Source organism: Microplitis mediator, chromosome 11, assembly GCF_029852145.1.
Source record: "Microplitis mediator isolate UGA2020A chromosome 11, iyMicMedi2.1, whole genome shotgun sequence".
NCBI lineage: Eukaryota > Metazoa > Arthropoda > Insecta > Hymenoptera > Braconidae > Microplitis > Microplitis mediator.
This window is the reverse complement of record NC_079979.1, coordinates 16,983,307-17,005,662: the sequence shown is the minus strand read 5'-3', so window position 1 is coordinate 17,005,662 and position 22,356 is coordinate 16,983,307. Positions and strand designations below refer to the sequence as shown.

The 22,356-nt window shown below is 29.6% G+C and overlaps 3 protein-coding genes and 1 long non-coding RNA gene across 5 annotated transcripts; all 4 read left to right on the top strand.

Annotated features, from left to right (window-relative positions):
- The first annotated feature begins 6,365 nt into the window (after positions 1 to 6,365).
- LOC130677398 (uncharacterized) lies at positions 6,366 to 8,601 on the top strand. The gene is made up of 3 exons (XR_008991594.1): positions 6,366 to 6,806; positions 7,088 to 8,283; positions 8,368 to 8,601. It is a non-coding gene; the product is annotated as an uncharacterized LOC130677398 (long non-coding RNA).
- Positions 8,602 to 11,977: 3,376 nt separating this feature from the next.
- On the top strand, positions 11,978 to 16,700 carry LOC130677567 (bromodomain-containing protein 8-like). Its single transcript, XM_057484377.1, has 3 exons — positions 11,978 to 12,235; positions 13,243 to 16,172; positions 16,247 to 16,700. Exons 1-3 carry the CDS (start codon positions 12,217 to 12,219, stop codon positions 16,421 to 16,423), a joined length of 3,126 nt encoding a protein of 1,041 aa, XP_057340360.1. The 5' UTR covers positions 11,978 to 12,216; the 3' UTR covers positions 16,424 to 16,700.
- Positions 16,701 to 17,171: 471 nt separating this feature from the next.
- On the top strand, positions 17,172 to 19,159 carry LOC130677570 (alpha-tocopherol transfer protein-like). Of its 2 annotated transcripts, XM_057484386.1 has the most exons (4): positions 17,172 to 17,320; positions 17,390 to 17,676; positions 18,433 to 18,796; positions 18,853 to 19,159. In XM_057484386.1, the coding sequence occupies exons 2-4, from the start codon at positions 17,393 to 17,395 to the stop codon at positions 19,108 to 19,110; spliced, it is 906 nt and encodes a 301-aa protein (XP_057340369.1). In that variant the 5' UTR covers positions 17,172 to 17,320; positions 17,390 to 17,392; the 3' UTR covers positions 19,111 to 19,159. The 2 variants fall into 2 exon arrangements, with proteins under 2 accessions (XP_057340369.1, XP_057340368.1); XM_057484385.1 differs by having other exon boundaries at positions 17,271 to 17,676.
- Positions 19,160 to 19,230: 71 nt separating this feature from the next.
- On the top strand, positions 19,231 to 21,018 carry LOC130677576 (uncharacterized). Its single transcript, XM_057484392.1, has 2 exons — positions 19,231 to 19,537; positions 20,368 to 21,018. Exons 1-2 carry the CDS (start codon positions 19,397 to 19,399, stop codon positions 20,710 to 20,712), a joined length of 486 nt encoding a protein of 161 aa, XP_057340375.1. The 5' UTR covers positions 19,231 to 19,396; the 3' UTR covers positions 20,713 to 21,018.
- Positions 21,019 to 22,356: the final 1,338 nt, after the last annotated feature.

Sequence of the window (22,356 nt, the reverse complement as noted above, 5' to 3'; positions counted from 1 at the left end):
AAATCCGATTGGGAGTACGAATATTAAAATAAACTCTCCTTCGCTGGGTTAATTTCACTCCTACACTGTAAAAAATCACCGGGGTAAGTCCAAGCGGTGTAGGTGTTAAAATTGGCGGTGTTAAGTTTTAACCCCGAAAGCGGTGTGAAAATAACACCACCGCCGGTGTAAAAATTCTGTACCGGTGTTAAAATCAAATTTTCCAATGTTAAAATATTTTACTTTGGGATTGTGTGCATATGTGTGTGCGTGTGTGTGAGTGTGTGTGTTTGAGTGCAAGTGTGTGTGTCAAAAAATTTTTTGCATTTCATAAGCTTTCCAAAGCTAATACTAATGCTGAATTACGCCTCCTACACCAGTGTAATTTTTAACACCGCTCTTTTTACAGTGTAAATAAATAAATAGTAAATAGTAATTACTGTAATTAGAGTTAAATTAATTCCTAAAAGGACTTTATTTTAGTATTAAAACTCGGAATTGGGGTCAACGCGGATTGAAAAAAAAATCCAGACCACTCCGCTGAAAAAACAAACTTCCTGTTTACTTCGGATGCGGAGTGATTTTATATTTAACTCCGGAACTTTGAGTGACGGAGTGAATTTGAATTTAAAGAAAATCTGCAATCACTCCGAATTTACCTCGAATTTTTAGATATCTGTTGACATTATTTGCAGACTATAACGAAACGTCAGATAGATCGGATGGGCTATAAAATGTTTAGTCATTGAAATTAAGACAACAGATCGTAAAACGAATCCTATTATTAATAAATAAGTGGTTTAATTATACAGAGTAATAGAGAAAACATCAGTGAATAAGCATAAGCATAAGTTATAATTCAGGAAATGGCAAATGGAAATCATATAGCAAACGTCGTCTGGGAATTGGCGCGAGAATAGCGTTTATTCAGAACGTAAAAGTAGCGATAAAACTAGGATTCTGACAGGACACAAGGATTCTTGGCTGGCAGTATGCATATTTTCTTGTTCCCGTACTCTCATATCCCGTTTTACTACCCTTGTCCTGGAAAAATGACAGTTAATAAATCGTCGCCGAGATAAATAAAGAATATCAGTGCGCGTGAGGAATATTTTGGTGTCTTATAGACTATAGACTACTACATCTCAGACCAGCATATCATCTGGGGATGAAAAGAGGACAAGGGAGAGTTATCATGCAGTTCTTCTTACTCTATGTGTTGATCTTAAACTCAAAACGGAATTCGAGAAATTTCTGTGAGATAAATAGCTCTGCATATTGCTTTGAATTGTCCTTTTTATTTTTTTTTTTTATTTATTATTAGACTAGAATTTCCAAGTAAACTTTCAAAAGTGTATTCAATTATCTAAATTGACTGAATTATTATTATTAAAATTTTTTTAACAAAATGAATGATGTGTTGAAAAAAACTACTTCAAGTTTATCTTAATTTTAACACACATGTTTTCTATTCTTACATCCGATGATTTTATTCTCAACTATTTTATTAGAGGGGAATTGCTCATGACAATGATACGTTTACTGTATAAACAACATGAACTGTATGGTGCATAAAGATGTATTTTTACAAGGGGTGTATACACACCATTCAAACGTCTTTATTATCATCCAGGTGCGAAAGAAAATAAATTTAAAAACGATTGAAAAAATTTAAGTTCTGTTTTTTTTGTGTCATGGAGCATCAAAAGTTCCCGCAACAGATGTCATCTCAGTACTTGATAAATTTTCTACATTTTTCTCAATCCCAATAACGAGCGACGCGCGTTAACTCGAAACACATTTTCCTCAGGCATCTTGAAAGTTATCCCGTTTCTAAGATTATAAAATATTTATATGAAGATTTTATGTCACTGGTCCAACACCTCTTATCTTGTTGTGATAACAAGTTTATAGGTATCATCATGTTACAGCCACACAGGCAGTGTCCTTTGACGTGATCGTCGCGTGCGTCTCAAAAGATCCCGCCACGCCTATTACTCAAAAAACGATAGATTTAACAACTTTCACTATCTTTTTAAATGTTTTCACATGTGATTTTACGTTTTTGTCGGACTACATTAAAGATTTTTTCTTTGAATTTATTAAATAAAATCTTGTTCATTTTTGAATTTAGATTTACAACTAAATTATGTGTTCTATTTTTTTAAAATATTTAAATTCAAATTCAAATTCAATTGATATTTTTAAATATTTAAATTTATTCCCTTAACTCTTATCTACTTTTTTTACTTAATCCCTATTTTATTTCGCCTTTTATATGTTAATTATATATATATATTTAAAATCAACTTTTTAAAAAGTTATAATTTATATAATTATTTTTATTTCAACAGTTTCGTGCTCATGACATATTTTGACACCCAATATATCATAATCAACTTTTAAATAATTAATAAATAAATTTTGAAATATAATCATAATTAATATAAATTTGAATAATTTATTCAGAAAAAAAAAATTACCAACAATACGATACCTGACCTTTCACATCAATAACTCTAATCATTTAATTAATTTAAATTCTCCGTATTTATAATTTAATTAAAGTTTTTTTTAAAATTACTATTCAAATACAAGAATATTAATTAACGTGTTTATGTAATTGACGCTCGTTTATTAAATATTTAAAATAAGTAACAGTAAATGTCATATTAATACTTGCCAGGTATTTAATTAATACCGACCGATAATGTCTTACAAGATATGAAAATGCATAATTTCAATTTTACGTAACGAAAAAAAAATTAATAAGCCGGATTAATTAAATTACTTCCACATATGACGGCTAGTTTATGTGTAAGTGCAAGTATAAGAGCTTCCGATGCTGTTAGAGGAAAATATTTAACCACATAAAATAAATATACCGCGAAAGTATAATAAGCATGAGTGGGATCTCAAATATTTAGTGGCCCCGAGCACAAATAAAGGGGTTGTGTTTATAATAAAATAAAACACGCACTTAAATTAGACAAGTTTTTAATTCTATTACTATAAACATGTATATATATGTTGTATATCCATATAAATATATGTTAACTACAGCTTGTTTGAAAATTGGTTCTTTTTAAAAGCTTTTTACCTCAACAAAGTCGTGGCGCACATCTGTAACGTATAAATGACTATAAGATACTGGAGATAATCAACATATATACAAACATTTTAAAACCCGTATGAATTCTAATGCATCCCTCTAACATGCTCACACATCTTTCGCGCTTTCACTGGGAGATAGGTTTAAACAAGGGTCTGACAAGCTCGTTGCTGTTGTTATTTATCGGCTTTGCTCTAAGCATCTTTCATACAGCGACGAGAGAGAAACTCAAGATGATGCTGACTTTATATATATGTATATGTATGTGTATATGTGTGTGTGGATGTGGGTGTGTACTCTATATTGGATGCTACACACTCAACAGTGGCGAGAAGAAAGATAAGAAGACGCCAATGATAATGATGATGAACGCTTATAACGCGCGCACGTGGTAAAAATTTATATATTTTTTTTAATCCTGTGTCTGCCATTACTTAAAGTGTAATCCAAGTATGTACATCTTATAAGGGATGCGAGTACTTCATTTGCTTATCCTTTCTTTCTTCAATCTATTATAATAATCTTATATCCACATATGTTTTTTTAAATTAATGTATTACTATCAGCTCGAGTATTTTTTTTTTTTTTAAAAGTTTGTGAATTTTATTTTATTTTATTGTTTAATTTTATGATCCTGAAGGTAGCAGACAATTAAAAATTTTTTGATTTTTTTTTAGAATAATTAAATTTGAAGAAAAAAAAATTAAAAATATGCAGCATGTGTAGAAAATTTAAAAGACTGCAAGTGCAATTTTTTTTAATATTTTTTTTTTTTATAATTTATTTTTTTAAAAAAATCACAAAGATATTAGACACCGGTCAATTATTTTCACTAAAAAATTTTTTCGGTACGACGGCACACAAAAAAAACTTCGTCTTACCCCAGAGACTTGAATCAATTAATTGTTTGTGTACTAATAGAAGTAAATGGCATTTGAGCAAAACAGTTGGATCGACTAATCGAAAAATGATCATAAAAAACTACGATTACAAATAACTAATTGACGAATGGAAATTATAAAATAAAATCTAAGATGGAGACTACGGTGGGCTATCAATTATTTTTTTGAAAACGATCAATATTATTGTTATTGTAATAACATATACTTTGTATGTTGTATTAAATGGGATTATAAAAAATATATATGTCGGATAATTATGATCATGAAGTTAGCAGACATTTAAAAATTTTTGAATTTTCGTATTTCATCAAATTAATTGTAAAAAAATAAAATAAAAATATGCACATGTAGAAAATTTAAAAAACTACGGGTGCAATTTTTTCAAATATTTTTTTTTTTATGTTTTATCGTCTAAAAAAAAATCCAAAAATTATTAGGCGTCCGCTAACTTCAGTATCATGGATAATTTAATATAAATTTTGAAATAAATTTGAATTTTATTAAAATTGACTCACCCTTCGTTGGTTTTTTTGTCAAGATGTCTTCGACGATAGCAGAAAATCGTTGATTTCGTCAAGGAATCGAAGACAAAAGCGCACTAAATACTTGTTCAGTCACTTTACATTTTTATTTTCACTATTTAAATAAAACTCACTGATAAAATAAAACTTGACTCATTATTAAAATAAAACTTCACTCAAGATTAAAAGAAAACTTCACTTTCTATTAAAAAAAATTTCACTCACGATTAAAATAAAATTTCGTTCACTATTGAAACAAAACTTCACTCACTATTTAAATAAAACTCACTATTAAAAAAAAACTTCACTCATTATTTAAATAAAACTTCACTCAATTACTCACTTACTAATCAACTGCTGCACTACTGACTGAAAAAAATTAAACCGACTTCCGCGATTTCGATTATCGATTACAAAAATTTAAATATCACGACACTATTTTTTTATCTCGAATCTAAACTCAAAATTTCAAGTGAAAAAATGGCGGAATATTCTAAAATGATACAACAAAATTTAAACCATAAAATATACTTGTTAATTAAAAAAAAAAAAAATAATTATTTAAATAGACCTTAAAAATAACAAAAAATAAATAGAGCTAAGGCTGAAACATTTAAATATAATATTAAAGTAAATAGAAATGCAATAGAAATTTTTAGACAAAGAAATTCCAGGAGCTCTAGCCCGCCATTTTTCCACGAAATTATCGATCAACTCTTGACTTTATTTAGTCTTAAAAAAAAAAAAAAAATATCTTACTTTTATTGACTGCACTAAATACTGACTGAATCCCACTACACATTTATTTAGTCACTTCTACTTCTCTTTATTCCGGTAATTTTTTTTTTTTTTTATACAATGACCGATCCATTGTTGTCCCGCACTTTTTTTCAAACACTAATATAACGTCATTATAATTAAATAATAAATAATATCTGTCTTTAATTTAAAATTAATGTCAATATTTTAATTAATAAACTCATTTAATGAATTATTTATTTAATTAGATCAAGCAAAATTACCGGAGATGTCAACAATGACAATGATGAAGCACTAATGAGCATCAATATGAAGTTGGCTAGAGCTTCATTATTTTCACGGTCTCCCATTGGTTAAAATTTTTAAAAATTACCAAATCAAATAATTTATAACTAAATCGGCGAACAATCCTGATGTTAGAAGACAATTAGCAATTTTCGGATTTTTTTTTCAACAAGTCAATGTCAGAAAAAAAAAAATGAAAATATGCATATGTAGAAAATTAAAAAAAATATTGGCGCGATTTTTTAAAATATTTTTTTTATTATTTATCGTTTATAAAAAAATTTAAAAATTATTAGACGTCTGCTAACTTCAGGATGACAATCAGCGAATGGTTTGTGGCCAATGAAATTTAAGAAATTAAAAACCGACCAGTGTCTTCTGGGTGAATTTTAAATTAGGGGGAGGTAAATTTTGATGAGAACTGAGACTCGGTGTTTGGTGTAGTGTCAATATACTGAGTTCGGTTGTTGTTTATTTTTTAAAATTCATTGTAATTTAAATAAATTAAATTATCATGTGAAAAGTGTTTATTTGTGGTAATAGTAAAGTGAGTTAATTAATTTTAAGTCATAAGTGAAGTAAGTGGTTGTGAAAAATTTTAAAAAATAAAAAATGTTAAAATTGAGTTTGGTGTCAGTGTGAAGTGACAGAAAAGTTGGCGGACATCTGACAATTTTTTAAATTTTAAAATAATAAAATAAAATTTAATTGTTTAATTTTTTTATGTGTAATTAAAAAATTGTCTTATGTCTGCTACATTTAAACTCATAGATAAATTGAAGTGTATTATATATTTTAGGCGGGAAGTTGAAAAAGCGAAGAAAAATTTTGAAACAATTTTCTATTTCAAATGTTTAAATTTTTCATGACTCAAAGTAAATTGTGTAACTACATAATTACTACGTAACATCGTTATCTAGCAATTATCAGCTTTTTAAAAATAACCTTAATCATTTAATTACCCCATGTACTCGGACATGTTTAGTATCGATCTCTCCATTTAAAATAAATTCTCAAGAAAAAGTAAATCTACACTTACACCCAAGCGCTAAGTGATTACACCACTGTTATCTATTCCAATAGCTCTACATTCATTTGAAAACTTATCTACCCAAGTCTCAAGTTCCATGTTTACGCACAGGCTAAAAAACTTCCTTACATGCAGCAATAACATGATTGAGCGATTCAATATTCAAAAATTAACAATAACGTGCAAAAATTCCATTGATAATGCAAAAGTTTCTGAGGGTAAGTAAAAATTTATCGGAGCGAACCAAAATTTTTTGTGCCTAAAAATATGATACTGAAGTTAGCCGACGTCTAATAATTTTTGGATTTTTTTTAAACGATAAATTATTAAAAAAAAAATATTTGAAAAAATTTCACTTATAATTTTTTCAATTTTCTACCTGTGTATATTTTCAGTTTATTTTTTTTTTCAACAATTTATCGTTTTTCAAAAAATCCTAAAATTATTAGACGTCGGTTAACTTCAGGATCATCCTGAAAATCCTTTTTTTTCTTTGCAGGCATTGGTCTAAAAACTAAAATAAAACAAAGATTTTTTGTTGTTGTAATGCAGAGGTGCAGGCATCATCAGAACGGTCGTTGGTCGTTGGCTCGCGACCCTCCAAATGGCAGTTAACGCCACGAGGACAGATTTACCACGAAATATCCCAAGGGACTTGTCCCCGTGACTGAACGTACCCTTGGGTACGCGTACGCTCATACATGCGAATCGAGAAAATTTAAGCTACCCTTCCGATTTAACAGCTCAGAGTACACTGTTTGGCCTCATCGTTTATAAACTCTCTTGTGTAGACTGCCCGCGAGTTTAAAACACGCGGTAAACGAGCGTCCATCATCAGCGTGTCGTCCTCGTTATGCTTTTAATCGTTTCATCAACTTGTTGTTATCACGCGCCCGGGACGCCATTTTTACATGACCGAAGCGGTGATACGTTACGTATATATGTTATTATATATATGTATATGTATATGTATATATAACTGATAACGCTGCTACTGCTGTTGGGGATTGCGAATAAAAATTGAACAGACAATAGCAAATATTGAGGGTGGATATGTGCATTGTTTGCTTCAATCCGTTTCGAGATTTATGTATTTTTATTTTTCACGCTTTACGTATTGTTATTTTATATTTTTCATTTTATTCCATTATATTTTTTTATATTATTTTTATAAATTTTATTTGTTATCAGGATTTTCCGATTTCACAGCGATACCGATCATCAACACGCCGTACAATCGAAGAATATACAAAAGAAAATAAATAACATAAAAAAATTTTGTATTATTGTATATTTTCCAGGAAAATAAAATACCAACAAAATGTTATTTAAATTATAATGATAGAAAAATATATAATAGTGAAATATAAAGGAAAAATATATGGTAAAAAAAAGTAAACTTTGATTTTTATCCGGTTAAATTATGTCTTTATTAGTTGAGCCAATGACTCTAACGGTTTTCCCCTGTGACGATGAAAGCCGCAGGTGTCCTAACGAGTGAAAAAAAAAAATCTGTATGCCTGTGGGCAAGACAGAGAAAAGTCCAGAGGGAACAAAGGAAAAAAATAAAAAGGTTGTACGATACCATGAAATGTACGAGATACTAGTCGCTCATTATTCACCTCAAGCTCTCACTCAGATATCACGATCAGCCAGAAAGGATCGTTTTCATCGTTACCCTTGTTAATTTTTGTGGTCAGTATCAAATGTTTTGTTTGAGATACCTACTTAATTATAGAACCTTTTCATGTATATAAATTTATTATTTTTTTTTTTTAGCTTTTCCTGGTACCGAGTACTTAAGTAGACTTGTAAAAGATCGGGAGTGTATTCGGAGTGATTACTGATTTTATTTAAATGCGAATCCACTTCGAAAGTCGGAGTTTAAAAAAAAATACTCTTTTAAAATGAATCAGTGAGAAGTACTCCAATCAGTGAAGATTCAGGGCACGAATAGTCCCAAGTATATTAATAATTCAGTCAGTGATGGGGAAAAAAATTTTCGGAGTGAACGTGGATCAAATCTCTGGAACTCCGAATAATAGAGAGAATTCGAATTTAAATAAAATTCGTAACCACTCCGAGTTTACTCCCGATTTTTTACGGTGTATTTAATTCTCTTGAAGGGAAATTGACTATAGGGGAGTTCATTTCAATATTGAAACTTTGGTTCGAGGTGAATACGGATTTAAATGATATCCAGGTCACTCCGAAATCACTCTATAGCAAAAAAAAATTTTAAATCAACTCCCCTTCGGAGTAAATTTTACTCCAAAGAGATTTAATGAATAGTCATCTGCTCCGCATTTAATTCGCGTTCACTCAGAAAATTTTTTAGTCTAAATGACCACTTAGTTAAATATAAATGTCTGCAAGATTAATGTGAGCTGTTAACTACTAATTGAAAAATTTACCAGGTCATAATGATGATTTGTTAAATTTAAAAAATGACCATCCTTGAATTTCCGAAGGACAAAAAAATGTAAATGGTCATCTAGACAGCATACCCGCAATATCTTCACATCGGGGGTGCACTCGAGTTTGAATACCCGTAAGTAATGTCTCAAATAACAGAAAACCTATTGACTTTAATATATTTGTCGCCGTTAGAGGGTGCGGCACAATTTCAAGCTTCACAGGAGGTCCAAAGAAAATTTTTCCTCCTCTCGGTCCATTGTACGAAGAAAACGTTTATCTAGTGGCCGGCTTTGGCTCGTGACTCGCACGCGCTTTTTAAATAAAAATACAACTTAGTTTATTTATTTCTTTAATGTGACGTCACATTTGACGTCTAAATTATTTTTATTTAAAACTCACTTCACTTAATTACATTTTTAAATTTTGAACCCACGGATTTTACTAAAATTTTTTTCAATTCTTATATTAGATAATAATTTATTATCTAAATAAATATAAGTCTTGATTTGTCAAAATTATTGTACAATAGCCAGTAAAAGGGGATCAAAATGTCGCGATACTCTTTAATGGAGATAACGATAACATCACCCCTTATTTCATAAGTATATGATTTACGCTTGCTTATTATACTAGTGGCTTATAATTTTTAATGCATTTTATTTTTAAAAAATTACATATATGACACAACAAAAGTCATTTTATTTAAATAATCAGTTACCAGTTACCTTTATACTCTTTAAAAAAAAATTATAATTTAAAGTGTTTCGAGCGGGTACATTATTTGAAATATTAAATAACAAAAATGAAACGACAGATAAGATTGATATTATTCATAACTGAGGTATTCACACCCTAATCGAAATGACGAGGACCATTAAATCGGGCCGCGCCTTAATAACCGGGAACAATGTGTCCATGTGGTGATTTGTCATCTAGAAATTGAGTCGTATGGAATAGTCATATAATATATAAGTAACATAATGTATGTGGATAGATGACTACAGAGGACAGAAGATAGACGATAGCAGCATCTGCAGCTTTCGTCTCTACCCTGTATCAGGTCTCACCCCCTATTGTTCATACTAGTTTGGGACGATTGCTTGCACACCATCATGGCTGCTAATCATTAATATATGGCTGGCATAACCATTGTTGCGAATTAGGTTGCATTGAACGGAGCATTGTCAGGGTCTACGGGGGGCTGTACTCTCTCTTTTCGATATTATACAATGACTGTCGCGTGTTGGTACGACCCTTCAACCAACCGCGTTTTAATAAACTGTACAAGCTAAAATTTAATCGACCGGAATGTCCTTTGTTGGATTTATTCTCAAGGAGTTCCTGTAAATATTTATTATTTTATATTTTTAAATTCATTACCAATAATACATTTTATCAGGAGAATCAGAAAAAATTTTTACCAGACATATCTCGATGACAAAATTAGTTGATGTCATTTAATTTGGTATCAGTAAAAAGGTCTTGACTTAAATTTTTACCTTTTCATAGTTTTAGATGTTTTCATACAATTGTCAGTTCAATTATTTAAATTTTGTAAATAAGATAATAATCCAAATTTTTTTTTTTAACGGCAACTGAAAATTTTTTCTATTCACTTTAAATTTCAAAAATAAAAAAAAAAATTTTACATATTTGAGTCTCCGAAAACTTACAATTTCCTTAAGTGTCCAGTTTTGCGCACTCCCGTCCCCGAGAAATTTTGCGCTAAAATATGCTGATATGATACAATAAAATTACTGACAACATTTTTCAAATATTTTAAGATTAAGAACTTTATTTTTTTTTAAATCAATGACAGCCCGTAGGTAAATTCTTAACATATGATCAGTTTTTTTATTTTTCATCGTCAAAATGAAATAACGTTTGGGAATAAATGATAAGATTTGTCTTATTAAACTTTAATGAGAGTAAAAATAAATAAAAATATCTGATAGTTAATTGGTAGGGCTTTGAAAAAAAAGTAAATTTAAATACTATTCGATATATTTGGTAATGATACTCGGGCAGTTACGTAGTGACTCGTTGCTCGTTTCAAATTTAAAAATTTAGGTTTCGTTTTAACGGACAATTAAAATATTTAAATTTAATGAATGTCAAGATTATAATTGATTATAATATTAGTAAGGTTTCATTATTTAAAAATTTTGTTATCGAGCGCATTAATTTTTATTAGTAATAAATTTGAATTAAATGTTCTTTGAATGCATAATTTTGAATAATTACCATAATTTAAAGTAATTTTATTTCGAAATTATTTAATGAATAGGAAATTAATTGCTGTCAATCATAAATTTATACTTCAACAAGAAAAACATTTTTATTTTTAGCGGAAACTATAAATCTGCATAAAAAATTTTTAATTACAAAATTGCCCATAAAAAATTTGTTTTTAAAAATCATTAAAATTTTAAATTAACAACGAATTTTACAATTTAATTAAAAATAATTTTTCACTAAAATGTTGAATAAATTTTTTTTTTTATGAGTCGATGAATTTTTTGTATTTAAATTTCCAACCAATCTCGCGCCATCTATTAATAAATTTTGAAACTCTGTTATAATTTTGTTTAATGATAAAAAACATTAAGTTAAAAACTTAATAACTTTAATTACCCATTAAAAATTAATTACCGTATATAATTATATAATAACACATTACTATTCAGTGTTGCGCAATTATTTTTTATTACTTATTTTACACTATTAAATAAAGTCAATTTAACTTAAACCGGATTTAGTTTAGTAATAAAAATAATTATTCATATTTTCTTTAATTAAAAAAAATATTAATGGCAACTTAATTATAACTTTCATCGGCCATTTAAATTTACCGCCTCCTAGTACTCTGAAGTCTGTCGATAACTTTTGCGCCAAAACTGAACTAGATGACAGCATCTGCTGGTTTGATGTTTTTATTTTTTTTTTTTTATGGAAACTCATGACTGAAGTAACCTCTAAAGATCAATTCAAAGTAAACATAAATAGTAATTTTTAAATAAAAATAAATAACAAAATTTTGAAAATAAATTTATTATATTATTTAAATAAAGTACTTTGTACTTTTGAATACTTCACTGATCATGTAAAAGTGTTGACTTTCATATTTTTTATTTATCATATAAGTAAATAATTATTTATTTTATAATTCATTAGTCTTGAGGTTATAAATCTACGAAAATAAAATAAATAATGACTTCGGTACAAGACAGTAAGTTTGTTTTTTTTTATTTTTGAATTAATTCATTTTTTTAAAAGAAATTTGGAAATTCTTGTGCTGAAATTAAAAATTTATGGATTCTTTTCAAAAGGATAAATTATAAATATTTAAAAAATTGCACATGTAGTTTTTTTAATTTTCTACATGCGCATTGTTTTTTATTTGTAAATTATTGAGAAAAAACCAAAAATTTTTAATTGTCTACTAACGTGATAATTTTGAAATTTTATTCAAAATTGAATGTGATACTGAAATTAGTCGACGTTTAATAATTTTAGAATTTTTTTAAAAGTTAAATTTTGAAATTCTTGTGCTGAAATAAAAAATTTAATATTTTTTGATTCTTTTCAAAAGGATAAATTGTAAATCGAAAAAAAACATTTTAAAAAATTGCACTTGTAGTTTTTTAATTTCTCTACATGCGCATTTTTTTTGATTTGTAATTTATTGAGGAAAAACCAAAAATTTTTAATTGTCTACTAACGTAATGATAATTTTGAGTTTTTATTCAAAATTAAATATGATACTGAAGTTAGCCGACGTTTAATAATTTTAGAATTTTTTTAAAAGTTAAATTTTGAAATTCTTGTGCTGAAATAAAAAATTTAATATTTTTGGATTCTTTTCAAATTATAAATCGAAAAAAAACATTTTAAAAAATTGCATTTGTAGTTTTTTAAATTCTCTACATGCGCATTTTTTTTATTTGTTAATTATTGAGAAAAAACCAAAAATTTTTAATTGTCTACTAACGTGATAATTTTTAAATTTTATTCAAAATTAATTATGATCCTGAAGTTAGCCGGCGTTTAATAATTTTTTTAAAAACGAATTATAAAATAAAATTTGCATTTTTAATTTTCTCTGTGCATATTTTTAGTTTTTCTTTTTTTAAATTAAATTGAAAAAAAAAATCCAAAAGTTCCTAATCGTCCTCTAACTTCAGTTCATAATGAAATTCATTTACAAATAAATAATTTATTTATTATTTATAACAGGACTGAAAACAAAACAAAGAGAATCACGAGACACTTGGAGCACAAGAGAGCAGCTTTGTCTAGCATCAAGTGTTTTGAAATCAGGAGACCAGAACTGGATAAGCGTATCCAGGTCCCTGAAACCTTTTGCCGAAAAAGAAGCACTGCGACCACCAGATTGGTTCTCGCACAAGTCCTGTGCCAATCAGTACACTCGACTAATCGAAAATGTCGATACGCCTAAAAGAAAAAAGCGGGAAAGCGGTGAGACTATCGGCGAGTCAATTGTCAAACGCTTGACCCAAGAAAGAACAGCCGAGTTGGGTCAAATACTAGCGTTCCAGCGAGATGAGTACCAGCAATTGAAGTCCGAAGTAAATTTGTTGAAGTCGGGGACAATCAGTGATGACAAGCTTCAAAAAATGTGGTCTGCTATCGAGCAGGAGGAGCGAGAGCAGGAGCAAAAAGCTAAAGCTCACAGCTTGTGGTTAGCAAAGCGTCAGCAGAAACAAGATATCATAGCAAATCAAATAACAGCCTCGCCGCTAAAAAAGACTTTGGACCTCAGCAATGATACTCAGGACACTGAGTCTGCCAACGATGAGGAAGAAAAGAAAAGTCGCGGGCAGTCAAGTTTGCTGACGAATCTTTTAAAATCCCCTAGTCCAACAAAACAAATTCAAAATCAAACTTCAACAGCTCAAGTCTCTTCTCCAACAATCGCAAGTCTTTTGAGTTCAAATGCGACTGTTCATATGACACAAACTCCTCAGACTGTTACGGCGCCGATTCATCAGATTGTTACTTCCGTGATACCTTCTACACCTGAGAGACCTTCTGCAGGTGCGCCTACGCTGTCAATGCTTCTGGCATTGCCTGCAAATATACCCAAAGGTACTTTACCCGCTTTGCCGAGTAGTAAAACCAGTAGTACATCTGACACTGGGGCATCTCGGTCTGGAAATCCGAAGCAAACTACTCAGGCTCCGGCGATTCAAGTTTCGAGTGTAGAGACTGGTGACATTGGTACTGATAATGTGGGAGAAATTATTGAACGTATTGATGATGTCATTGGTAAGGATAAAATTCCTGATGTGATTGATAAAGACGAAATGAATGAAATTATGGAAGATATTGAAGAATTGATCAAAGAAGAAATAACAAAAAGTCCACAGACTTCAGAATCCGCCTCCGTGGTCATTGAACCCTTTCCTGTAGCTCAGAAAAAAACGGAAGAACGATTGGAATCTAAAAAAATTATTGAGGAACCGATAGCGCTGACGGATTCTCCTGAAAGTGAAATGGCTATTGAAGAAATAGATCAAAGTACTCCGGATATCGCTGAAATTATTGGGACTGCTATTGAGACATCGAAGCCAAAGGATGAAGCGAAGATTGCGAAGAAGGAAAATGACTCTAGTGAAGAAAATAAGTCGGAAAAAGTGAGTACTGATAGTAAGGAAAAAGACGAGGACACTGTTGCTGAGGAAAATAAAACTAAAGAAGAAATTGAAATGATTGTAGATGAAGAAGATAAAGTTGATGAAGACAAGGAAACCAAAAGCAAAGAAGAGACGGATGAAAAATTTATAGAAAATAAAGAAGAGGAGAAAGTTGAGGCTCCTGAAGAAACAGAGAAAGAAGATGAAGTAGAGAAGGAAGAAATAAATTTAGATGATGATAAAAGTGAGGATAAAGTTTGTGAAGAAAAGAGCAAAGAAGAAGTGGGGGAAGAGACGGTTGAAAAAGAAGAGAGTGAGGAAAAGGTGGAGGATGTGAGTGAGGATGCGGTTGAGGATAACGCGGAGACGGAAGAAATGAAGGAAGAAATTAAAGATGAAGAAGAAGTAGATAAGGAAGAAGAAAAAATAGTAGAGAAGTTGGATGAAGTTGAAAAGGAGACTGAAGAATTGAAGGATGAAGTTTTGGATACCAAAGAGAAGAAAATGGAAACGGAAAAAATTGAGGAAAGTGAAGATGAAGGTGAGATGGATGAAAAAGAGGAGAAAGAAGAAATTAAGGAAGAAAAAGTTTTTCCGGGTGAGAAAGAGGATGAGAAGGAAGAAATAGACGATAAAGAAGAAGTGAAGGATACGATGGATGTGAAAGATTCGAAAGAAGAGATGGAAGAAGATGAACAAAAAGGTGGAGAAGAAGAAAAGGATGATAAGGAAGAAGAGAAAGTTAAAAAAGAAGATAAAGACAAAATGGAAGAAGAAACGCCGGAAGAAATTCTTCCAGAAAAAGTAGAAGATGTCAAGCCGGAAGTTGAGGATAAAATTAGTGAAGAAGAAACCAAAATTGAAAATGAAGAATCTGCGAAAGAAGAAGAGGGCGAAGAAAATTTTGATGAGACGAAAGAAGAACCAGAGCTGAAGGAAGAAGAAATGGAAGAGAAAGAGGAAGTGGAAGAAAAGAAAGAAAAAGTTGAAAAGGTAGAAAAGGAAGAAGATTTAGAAAGTAAAGAAACAGATGATGTTGAGGTCAAGAAGGAAGAATTGATAAGTACACCGGAAAATACTGAAGTTGAAGAAGAATCATCTCTTATAAAATTGAGCGGTGGTCGCGCTATGAAAACTTATTCGAAAAAGCAAAATGTTGCAGTTGACAGAGAGTCTGAAATCGAAAATAGTGGAGAAGAAGGTGATTACCGTAATTGGAAGAAAGCAGTTTTGTTGGTGTACCAGCGGTTTACTCAACACAAATACGCGTCCATATTTTTGCGACCTATCACTGAAGACCATGCGCCAGGGTACCACTCTGTGATATTCAGGCCCATGGATCTGTCGACTATAAAAAAAAATATTGAGAATGGAACAATCAGATCGACGATGCATTTCCAACGGGACGTTATGTTGATGTTCCAAAATGCTCTAATGTACAATAAACGGAATACTCTTATCTACAAAATGGCCATGTCAATGCAAGAAGATTGTCTCCAAGAGTTCCAGGTACAGATCTACCGATAGTATCTTTGTTTTATATCTTATAAATTTTAATCTACTTAATTATTTATCAATTTCAGATGCTAGTGGGAGTAACAAAAGACGTCTCTTTCAGAAGAGAAACAAGAACAGCCGGAAGTAGTAGTAGCGAAGTCAATGAAAGCAATATTTTAAAACGGAAACGAAGTCATATTACTCCCAGTCCTCACGACTCTGAAAGCCCACGAATGAAGAAACGAAAATCTGAAAATGATTGAAAATTAATATCATTTAATTGCACAGTTTTATTTATAAATAATTTTTTTATTAAAATATCTATAAATTTAATTGTATTTTTTACTTGAATTATTTTTTTTTACACAAATAAATTTATGATAAATAAAATTAAATTAAAATAACCATAAATTAATAAAATTCAAAAAATATATATAACCAATTTAAATTTCCAATATTCTTAAATAATTTAATAAGTAATGTTGTAAAAATAATTGTGATTAATAAATTCTCTATATAACATTTTTAAAAATAACATAATTATTAAGGATCCTGAAGTTAGCAGACAATTACAAATTTTTTTATTTTTTTTCAACAAGTAAATTAAAAAAAAAAAAAAACTAAAAATATGCACACGTAGAAAATTTAATAAACTATAGGTGCAATTTTTTAATATTTTTTTTTTTATAGTTAATCGTTTTAAAAAAAAATTCAAAATCTGTCAGACGTCGGCTAACTTCAGTATCATAAATATTATTACTTTACAATTTAGTCATATTTAAAATTTAATTTAGTCATTCTCAAGTAATTACACAGTAAATTAATTGTACACGTCCTTGCCTTACTTTTAAGTTGACACTCATCACTAAAAACAAGACAATGTATTTTGTACAACAATTTTGCACGTAATGTTAAATAATACTAGAAAATTAAAGATTCAATTAATAATTTAATTGTTGTGTTACTATATTTTCTAATATATATATCATATATTAATTATAAGAACAATTAATCTTTGTGAAGTCATATTCGTTGTGCCATAAAATTACCGTCAATTAAATTCTTCTTATCCGTCACTTTTGTAATAAATAAGCTTAAGTTTTTTCTCAGTGTTCTGTTGACAGTAAACCTGAAACTTAATCATTATTTATTATTTTACTGTACGTGAAATAATCTCACAGTTGTACGTCTTTCTAAATTATAAAATTTTAAAGGCAACGAATTTTTAGGCGATGGATTTAATCCAGAGAGTTCCGTTTGAAGAAGAACTGAAACGCAACCCCGAGCTCAAGGAATCGGACATAAAATCGTTGCAAGAATGGTGTGAAAAGCAGCCCCATTTGCCGAAAATACTCGACAGCGAGCTTGTTTTATTTCTTCACAGTAATTATTATCGAATGGAACCGACGAAGACAACAATCGATACATTTTACACAGTGAGGACTCACGTGCCGGAATATTTTTCTAACAGAGATCCTCTGGGGAATAAAGATCTACGTCACATATTTGCAACCGCGTAAGTATTAATATATATTAGTATATTTTTAAGTAAAAAGAACACGATCAAAGTTCATTTTTCGATACAATCGCGGTTTTTTTTAAATATCTTATTAAATATGCAGACTAAAGGAAAAAATCATAGGAATAATTTTGTAGGAAATTAAATTCTTGACAAAAAAGGTCAAGTTGATTTTTTTTATAAAATGCGTATTTATGAAGATATTTTAAGAAAACTTTTAGATCTTATCAATTGAGCATTTTAAGGATTACGAATGTTAAAAATAACGTTTTTTCTTGAATATAGACAACTTCGTAACTCGTAACATATCAATCATTAATGCTTGCTGTAGTTTCTACATACTTAGAAAAATGTTATTTTCAAAATTTGTAATCCTTAAAACGCTCAATTCATAAGATCTAAAAGTTTTTTTAAAATATCTTCATAAATACACATTTTATAAAAAAAATGAACATGACATTTTTTGTCAAGAATTTAATTTCCTACAAAATTGTTCCTATGATTTTTTTCTGTAATCTGCATATTTAATGAGATATTTAAAAAAAAACGCGATTGTATCGAGAAATGAACTTTGATCGTCCTAAGCACGTGTTCCTTTTACTTAAAAAAGATAAAACCAAAGTCCCCAGGTATTTTTTCACTAAAAAGAAGCTTTTTATGGGGCGCCTGAGAAAATTTAATTTTTAGCGACCACTCCAATATATATTTATCTAATATAAAAAATTAATTACTGGTACACTTAATTTTGGACAGAGCATACATGCCGCTGGCGGGCGAAACACCGGAAGGGTATAAAATAATTTACGCGCGACTAATTAATTATGAACCGGCAGCTTATGTCTGGAATGACGCGATGAAGTACTGGAACATGGCAATGGATCTCTGGATGTACACAGAAGGAACAATGAAGGGACACATAATAATAGTCGACTTGGCTGGTCTCAGTCTTGGTCATACTGCGCGTCTCAGTCCAATGGGTTTCAAAAAATTCTTCTATTATCTTCAAGAAGGACTTCCGGTTCGACTCAAGGGTTTCCATTTTTTAAATTCCATTCCAGTGATGGACATCATCATGGGAATGATGAAGCCGTTTTTGAAGAAAGAACTCATGGAAATTGTATGAAAAAAAATTATTTTATTTATTTATTTAATTTAAAATTATTATTTTTTTAGCTCCACATTCATACGAATAATGAAACTGCTAAAAAATTTCTGCCACTTGATATTTTACCGAATGAGTCAGGGGGTAAAGCCGGGCCATTTATGGAAATGCACGAAAAACATATAAAAAGATTGGAAGCTCATCGAGATTTCTTCTTGGAAGAAGAAACTCGTGCTCGAATTGACGAATCCTTGCGACCGGGAAAAGCTAAAAGTGCGACAGATCTCTTTGGAGTCGAAGGAAGTTTCAAAAAACTCGACATTGATTAATTTTATATTCAAATTATATAGTAAAATAAAAATATTTCATTAGTTCTGACATACGATTATTAATTTATTTATTTTAAATGAAATCTTCTTTATATTTTTTTTTTTTTTAAGTGTTCGATTTTTTAAAATACCGTGAAGCTGATGTCGGCCGCCATTTTGTGGTTTTTGTTTTACAGCCTATTATAAATTATTAAATTTAAATTTAATGTCAAAATTTATAAGTTTTATATTTTTAATTATTTCAGTTAGAAAATAATAAAAATAAGTAATTATAAATATTAAAAACATGAGAAAAAAAATGGAGAATGAAAATGACTGCGACATTTTAACACCGAGTTCTGAAGAAGAAATAGGTTATTGTGGGTCAAATTTATTGAGATCTCATATAAATTGGGAAAAAGTCGGCTATCAGACTCAAAATGAGCCCGTAAGCTTTACAGTATTTTATATTTTTTATATTTATACTCAAAATAAAAAAATTTCTTGGCGCAAAAAAAAATTTCATTATGAAATGAAAGCAAAAATTTTCCAAAGACTACACGGAAAGAAAATTATGGAAACTGTTCCCACAATTTTGTCAAATTTTTTCCTATATCATCATAGGAATTACAACCATAAATTATGGGAGCAGTTCCTATAATTATAGGAATGTTTCCCATAATTATAGGAATAGTTCCTATAATTATGGGAATGATACCCATAACGTTATGGGAACGGTTCCTCTAATTATAGGAATACTTTCTATAATATTATGGGAATGGTTCCCATACTATCATAAAAAAATTAATTTAATGAAAAGTGTGGCAATCACTTTTACAATACACAGAAATTTGATTAAGTATAGAAACAAACATTCAAACATTGAAAAAAAAAATCCATATTTAGCAAAAATATTAAAATTTTTAACAAAAAATTTTTTTTTAACAAATTTAGCGTCGAAGAAGCTTCATTTGGATCTCTTCATATTATTCGGAAAATTTCTACACTGTTTTGCAAAAAAAAAATTTTTATGATATTATAGGAATGGTTCCCATATTGGTATAGGATCTATTCCTATACCATTATGGAAATGATTCCCATAATGGTATGGGAACTATTCTTATACTATTATGGGAACTATTCCCATACCATTCTCATAGCAAAACTTCCCATAATTTTCTTTCCGTGTAGAAAAATTTTTGTTAACAATTGATAGTCCAAAAAGTTTTAATGTTGTGTAGTAATCAGAGTTAATTAATGAGTAATTATATTTTTAAGATGAAGATGACATTGATCTCCGATGATACCGACCAGCAATTTTGGGCAGAAGATGAATTAAGTGGTCGGGAATCTCGAGCCCAGATATCGAAACGCAAAAGACGTCGTAGTTTAGCGCACAGAAATCGGACGTACAGAAGCAGATCAAGGCTGAATAATTTATCAAGTTCAAGCGGACTGTCTAGCTCACGGAATCCTGCAACCAGCCGAAGAAAAAAACGAAGGAAAAAGATATCGGATGTAAACAAACCCGCCCCGTCCCAGCCGTCAAATAGCAGCTCCAGAAGCGACAACAAAAAAATTCGCGTTTCAAAAATTCGAATCTTTAAAATGCGTAAAAAATAATATCACTATTATAAATATATAGATGTATATATTTATATGCGATGCATAGTCACGATAAATTATTATACAATCAGTTAAAAAAAAAACGATACTTAATTTCTGTCTTGTCACTTTCGCAGCCAGATAATGCTACGTAATGATGGATAAAATTATCTGTCTATGCTCGACTAATTATTGCTTTTTACATAACGTTGAACTTATACATACATATATAAATTTATTGTTAGTATTTACATAAAATTTTTTGTTACCTTGATAATAAAACCCGGATTTGTACTTTGCGCTTTAAAAAACAATAAAAAAGTAACAGATTTTTTCAAAATTATAAATAAAAAAATTTATTTAAGTAAATAATGAATACGTAAAAAATTAATAGCTCAAGTAATTTCATTAAAATAAATATTTTTTTTTTTTTTTAAGGTGACAAACTTCGCTACTTTATTATTTTATTCATTTAAACTGTTTTAGAAAATGATTTTTTTTATCTAGTATCTCATGTATGATCTTTTTATTGCTTTAGTTTATTTATAGTTTCACTTTTAAATATTTTATTTTTCTGGATTTATTTTATTAAATTGCCGCCTCAGTCACTATATAAAATTGGGAGTGAGTTCGGAGTGATTACGGATTTTATTTAAATTCAAATTCGCTCCATCACTTGGAGTTACGAAGTCAACGAAAATTTCACTCCGCATTAGGGTGGGCCGAAAATCCGCTTTTTTTGAATTTTCATTATTAATACCAAAAATATTTTTCTTTGTACAAAAAAAAAATTTTTCGGAAAACAAAAAAAATTTTAGGTCGATATCTTAGGCTCGCCAAATCCCGCTAAAGTTAGAACTTTAAAATTTTTTTTCCAAAAAATTTTGATCGGAAATTTAATTCTCTACAAAAAAGGTCTTTTAATAAAATTACGTAAAGTTAATAGTTACTGAGATAATTGCAATTTTGCTCTAAAAAATGGAATTTTTCAAGATATTATTACTTTTTCAGGATAAAAAATAAATTTTATCATAAAAATTTCGTAGGAAATTCAATTTTCTACAAAACAGAAAATAAAAATTTATTCAAAGTTGATACCCAGACAGCATTCAAGTCAGAATGACTGCTTTACGACGTATTTTTGAAGGAGTCTTCAAGAAGTCTTATAATGACTTCTTAAATGTGTCATTTTTAATGAACTCATAGTTAAGAGTTCTTGAAGAATCCATAAATAAGACGTCAGTTTTGTAACGTCTTAATGTATTCTTTTTTTAACTTTTTTGAAGTCAAAATGAAGTCAAAATTAGAAACTCCTTAAGACGTCATGGTAAGTTCATTCTGAAGTCTTACTTGCGGAGTCAGAAAAAAGAACTCTTTGAGAACTCTTTTTAAAGACGTCTTACTGAATTCGCTAGGTGGCGCATTCGACATCTTGAGAACTTCTTAAAGACTTCTTTAACATGTTTTTAAGACGTCCAAATCATAAATAGGAACTCATTCAGAACTCATCAAGACGTCATTTTGCTATCTGGGTAGTTACAAAGATAGTAGCGATTCTTGGTGAAAGTCACCAAATAACGAGAAATGTGACTATCTAAACATAAAACTGCCAGTTTCTGAATAACTATAAATTTAAAGTTTTCACCAGAAGGCTAATATTGT

What these genes read in the sequence shown, in the direction of transcription:
- LOC130677570 (XM_057484386.1), top strand. Translation starts at nt 17,393, where the DNA reads ATGGATTTAATCCAGAGAGTTCCGTTTGAAGAAGAACTGAAACGCAAC. An exon ending in CGTCACATATTTGCAACCGC is followed by an intron (nt 17,677 to 18,432) that starts GTAAGTATTAAT and finishes AATTTTGGACAG; the next exon opens with AGCATACATGCCGCTGGCGG. An exon ending in AGAAAGAACTCATGGAAATT is followed by an intron (nt 18,797 to 18,852) that starts GTATGAAAAAAA and finishes TTATTTTTTTAG; the next exon opens with CTCCACATTCATACGAATAA.
- LOC130677567 (XM_057484377.1), top strand. An exon ending in ATTGTCTCCAAGAGTTCCAG is followed by an intron (nt 16,173 to 16,246) that starts GTACAGATCTAC and finishes TATCAATTTCAG; the next exon opens with ATGCTAGTGGGAGTAACAAA.
- LOC130677576 (XM_057484392.1), top strand. Translation starts at nt 19,397, where the DNA reads ATGAGAAAAAAAATGGAGAATGAAAATGACTGCGACATTTTAACACCG. An exon ending in ATCAGACTCAAAATGAGCCC is followed by an intron (nt 19,538 to 20,367) that starts GTAAGCTTTACA and finishes TATATTTTTAAG; the next exon opens with ATGAAGATGACATTGATCTC.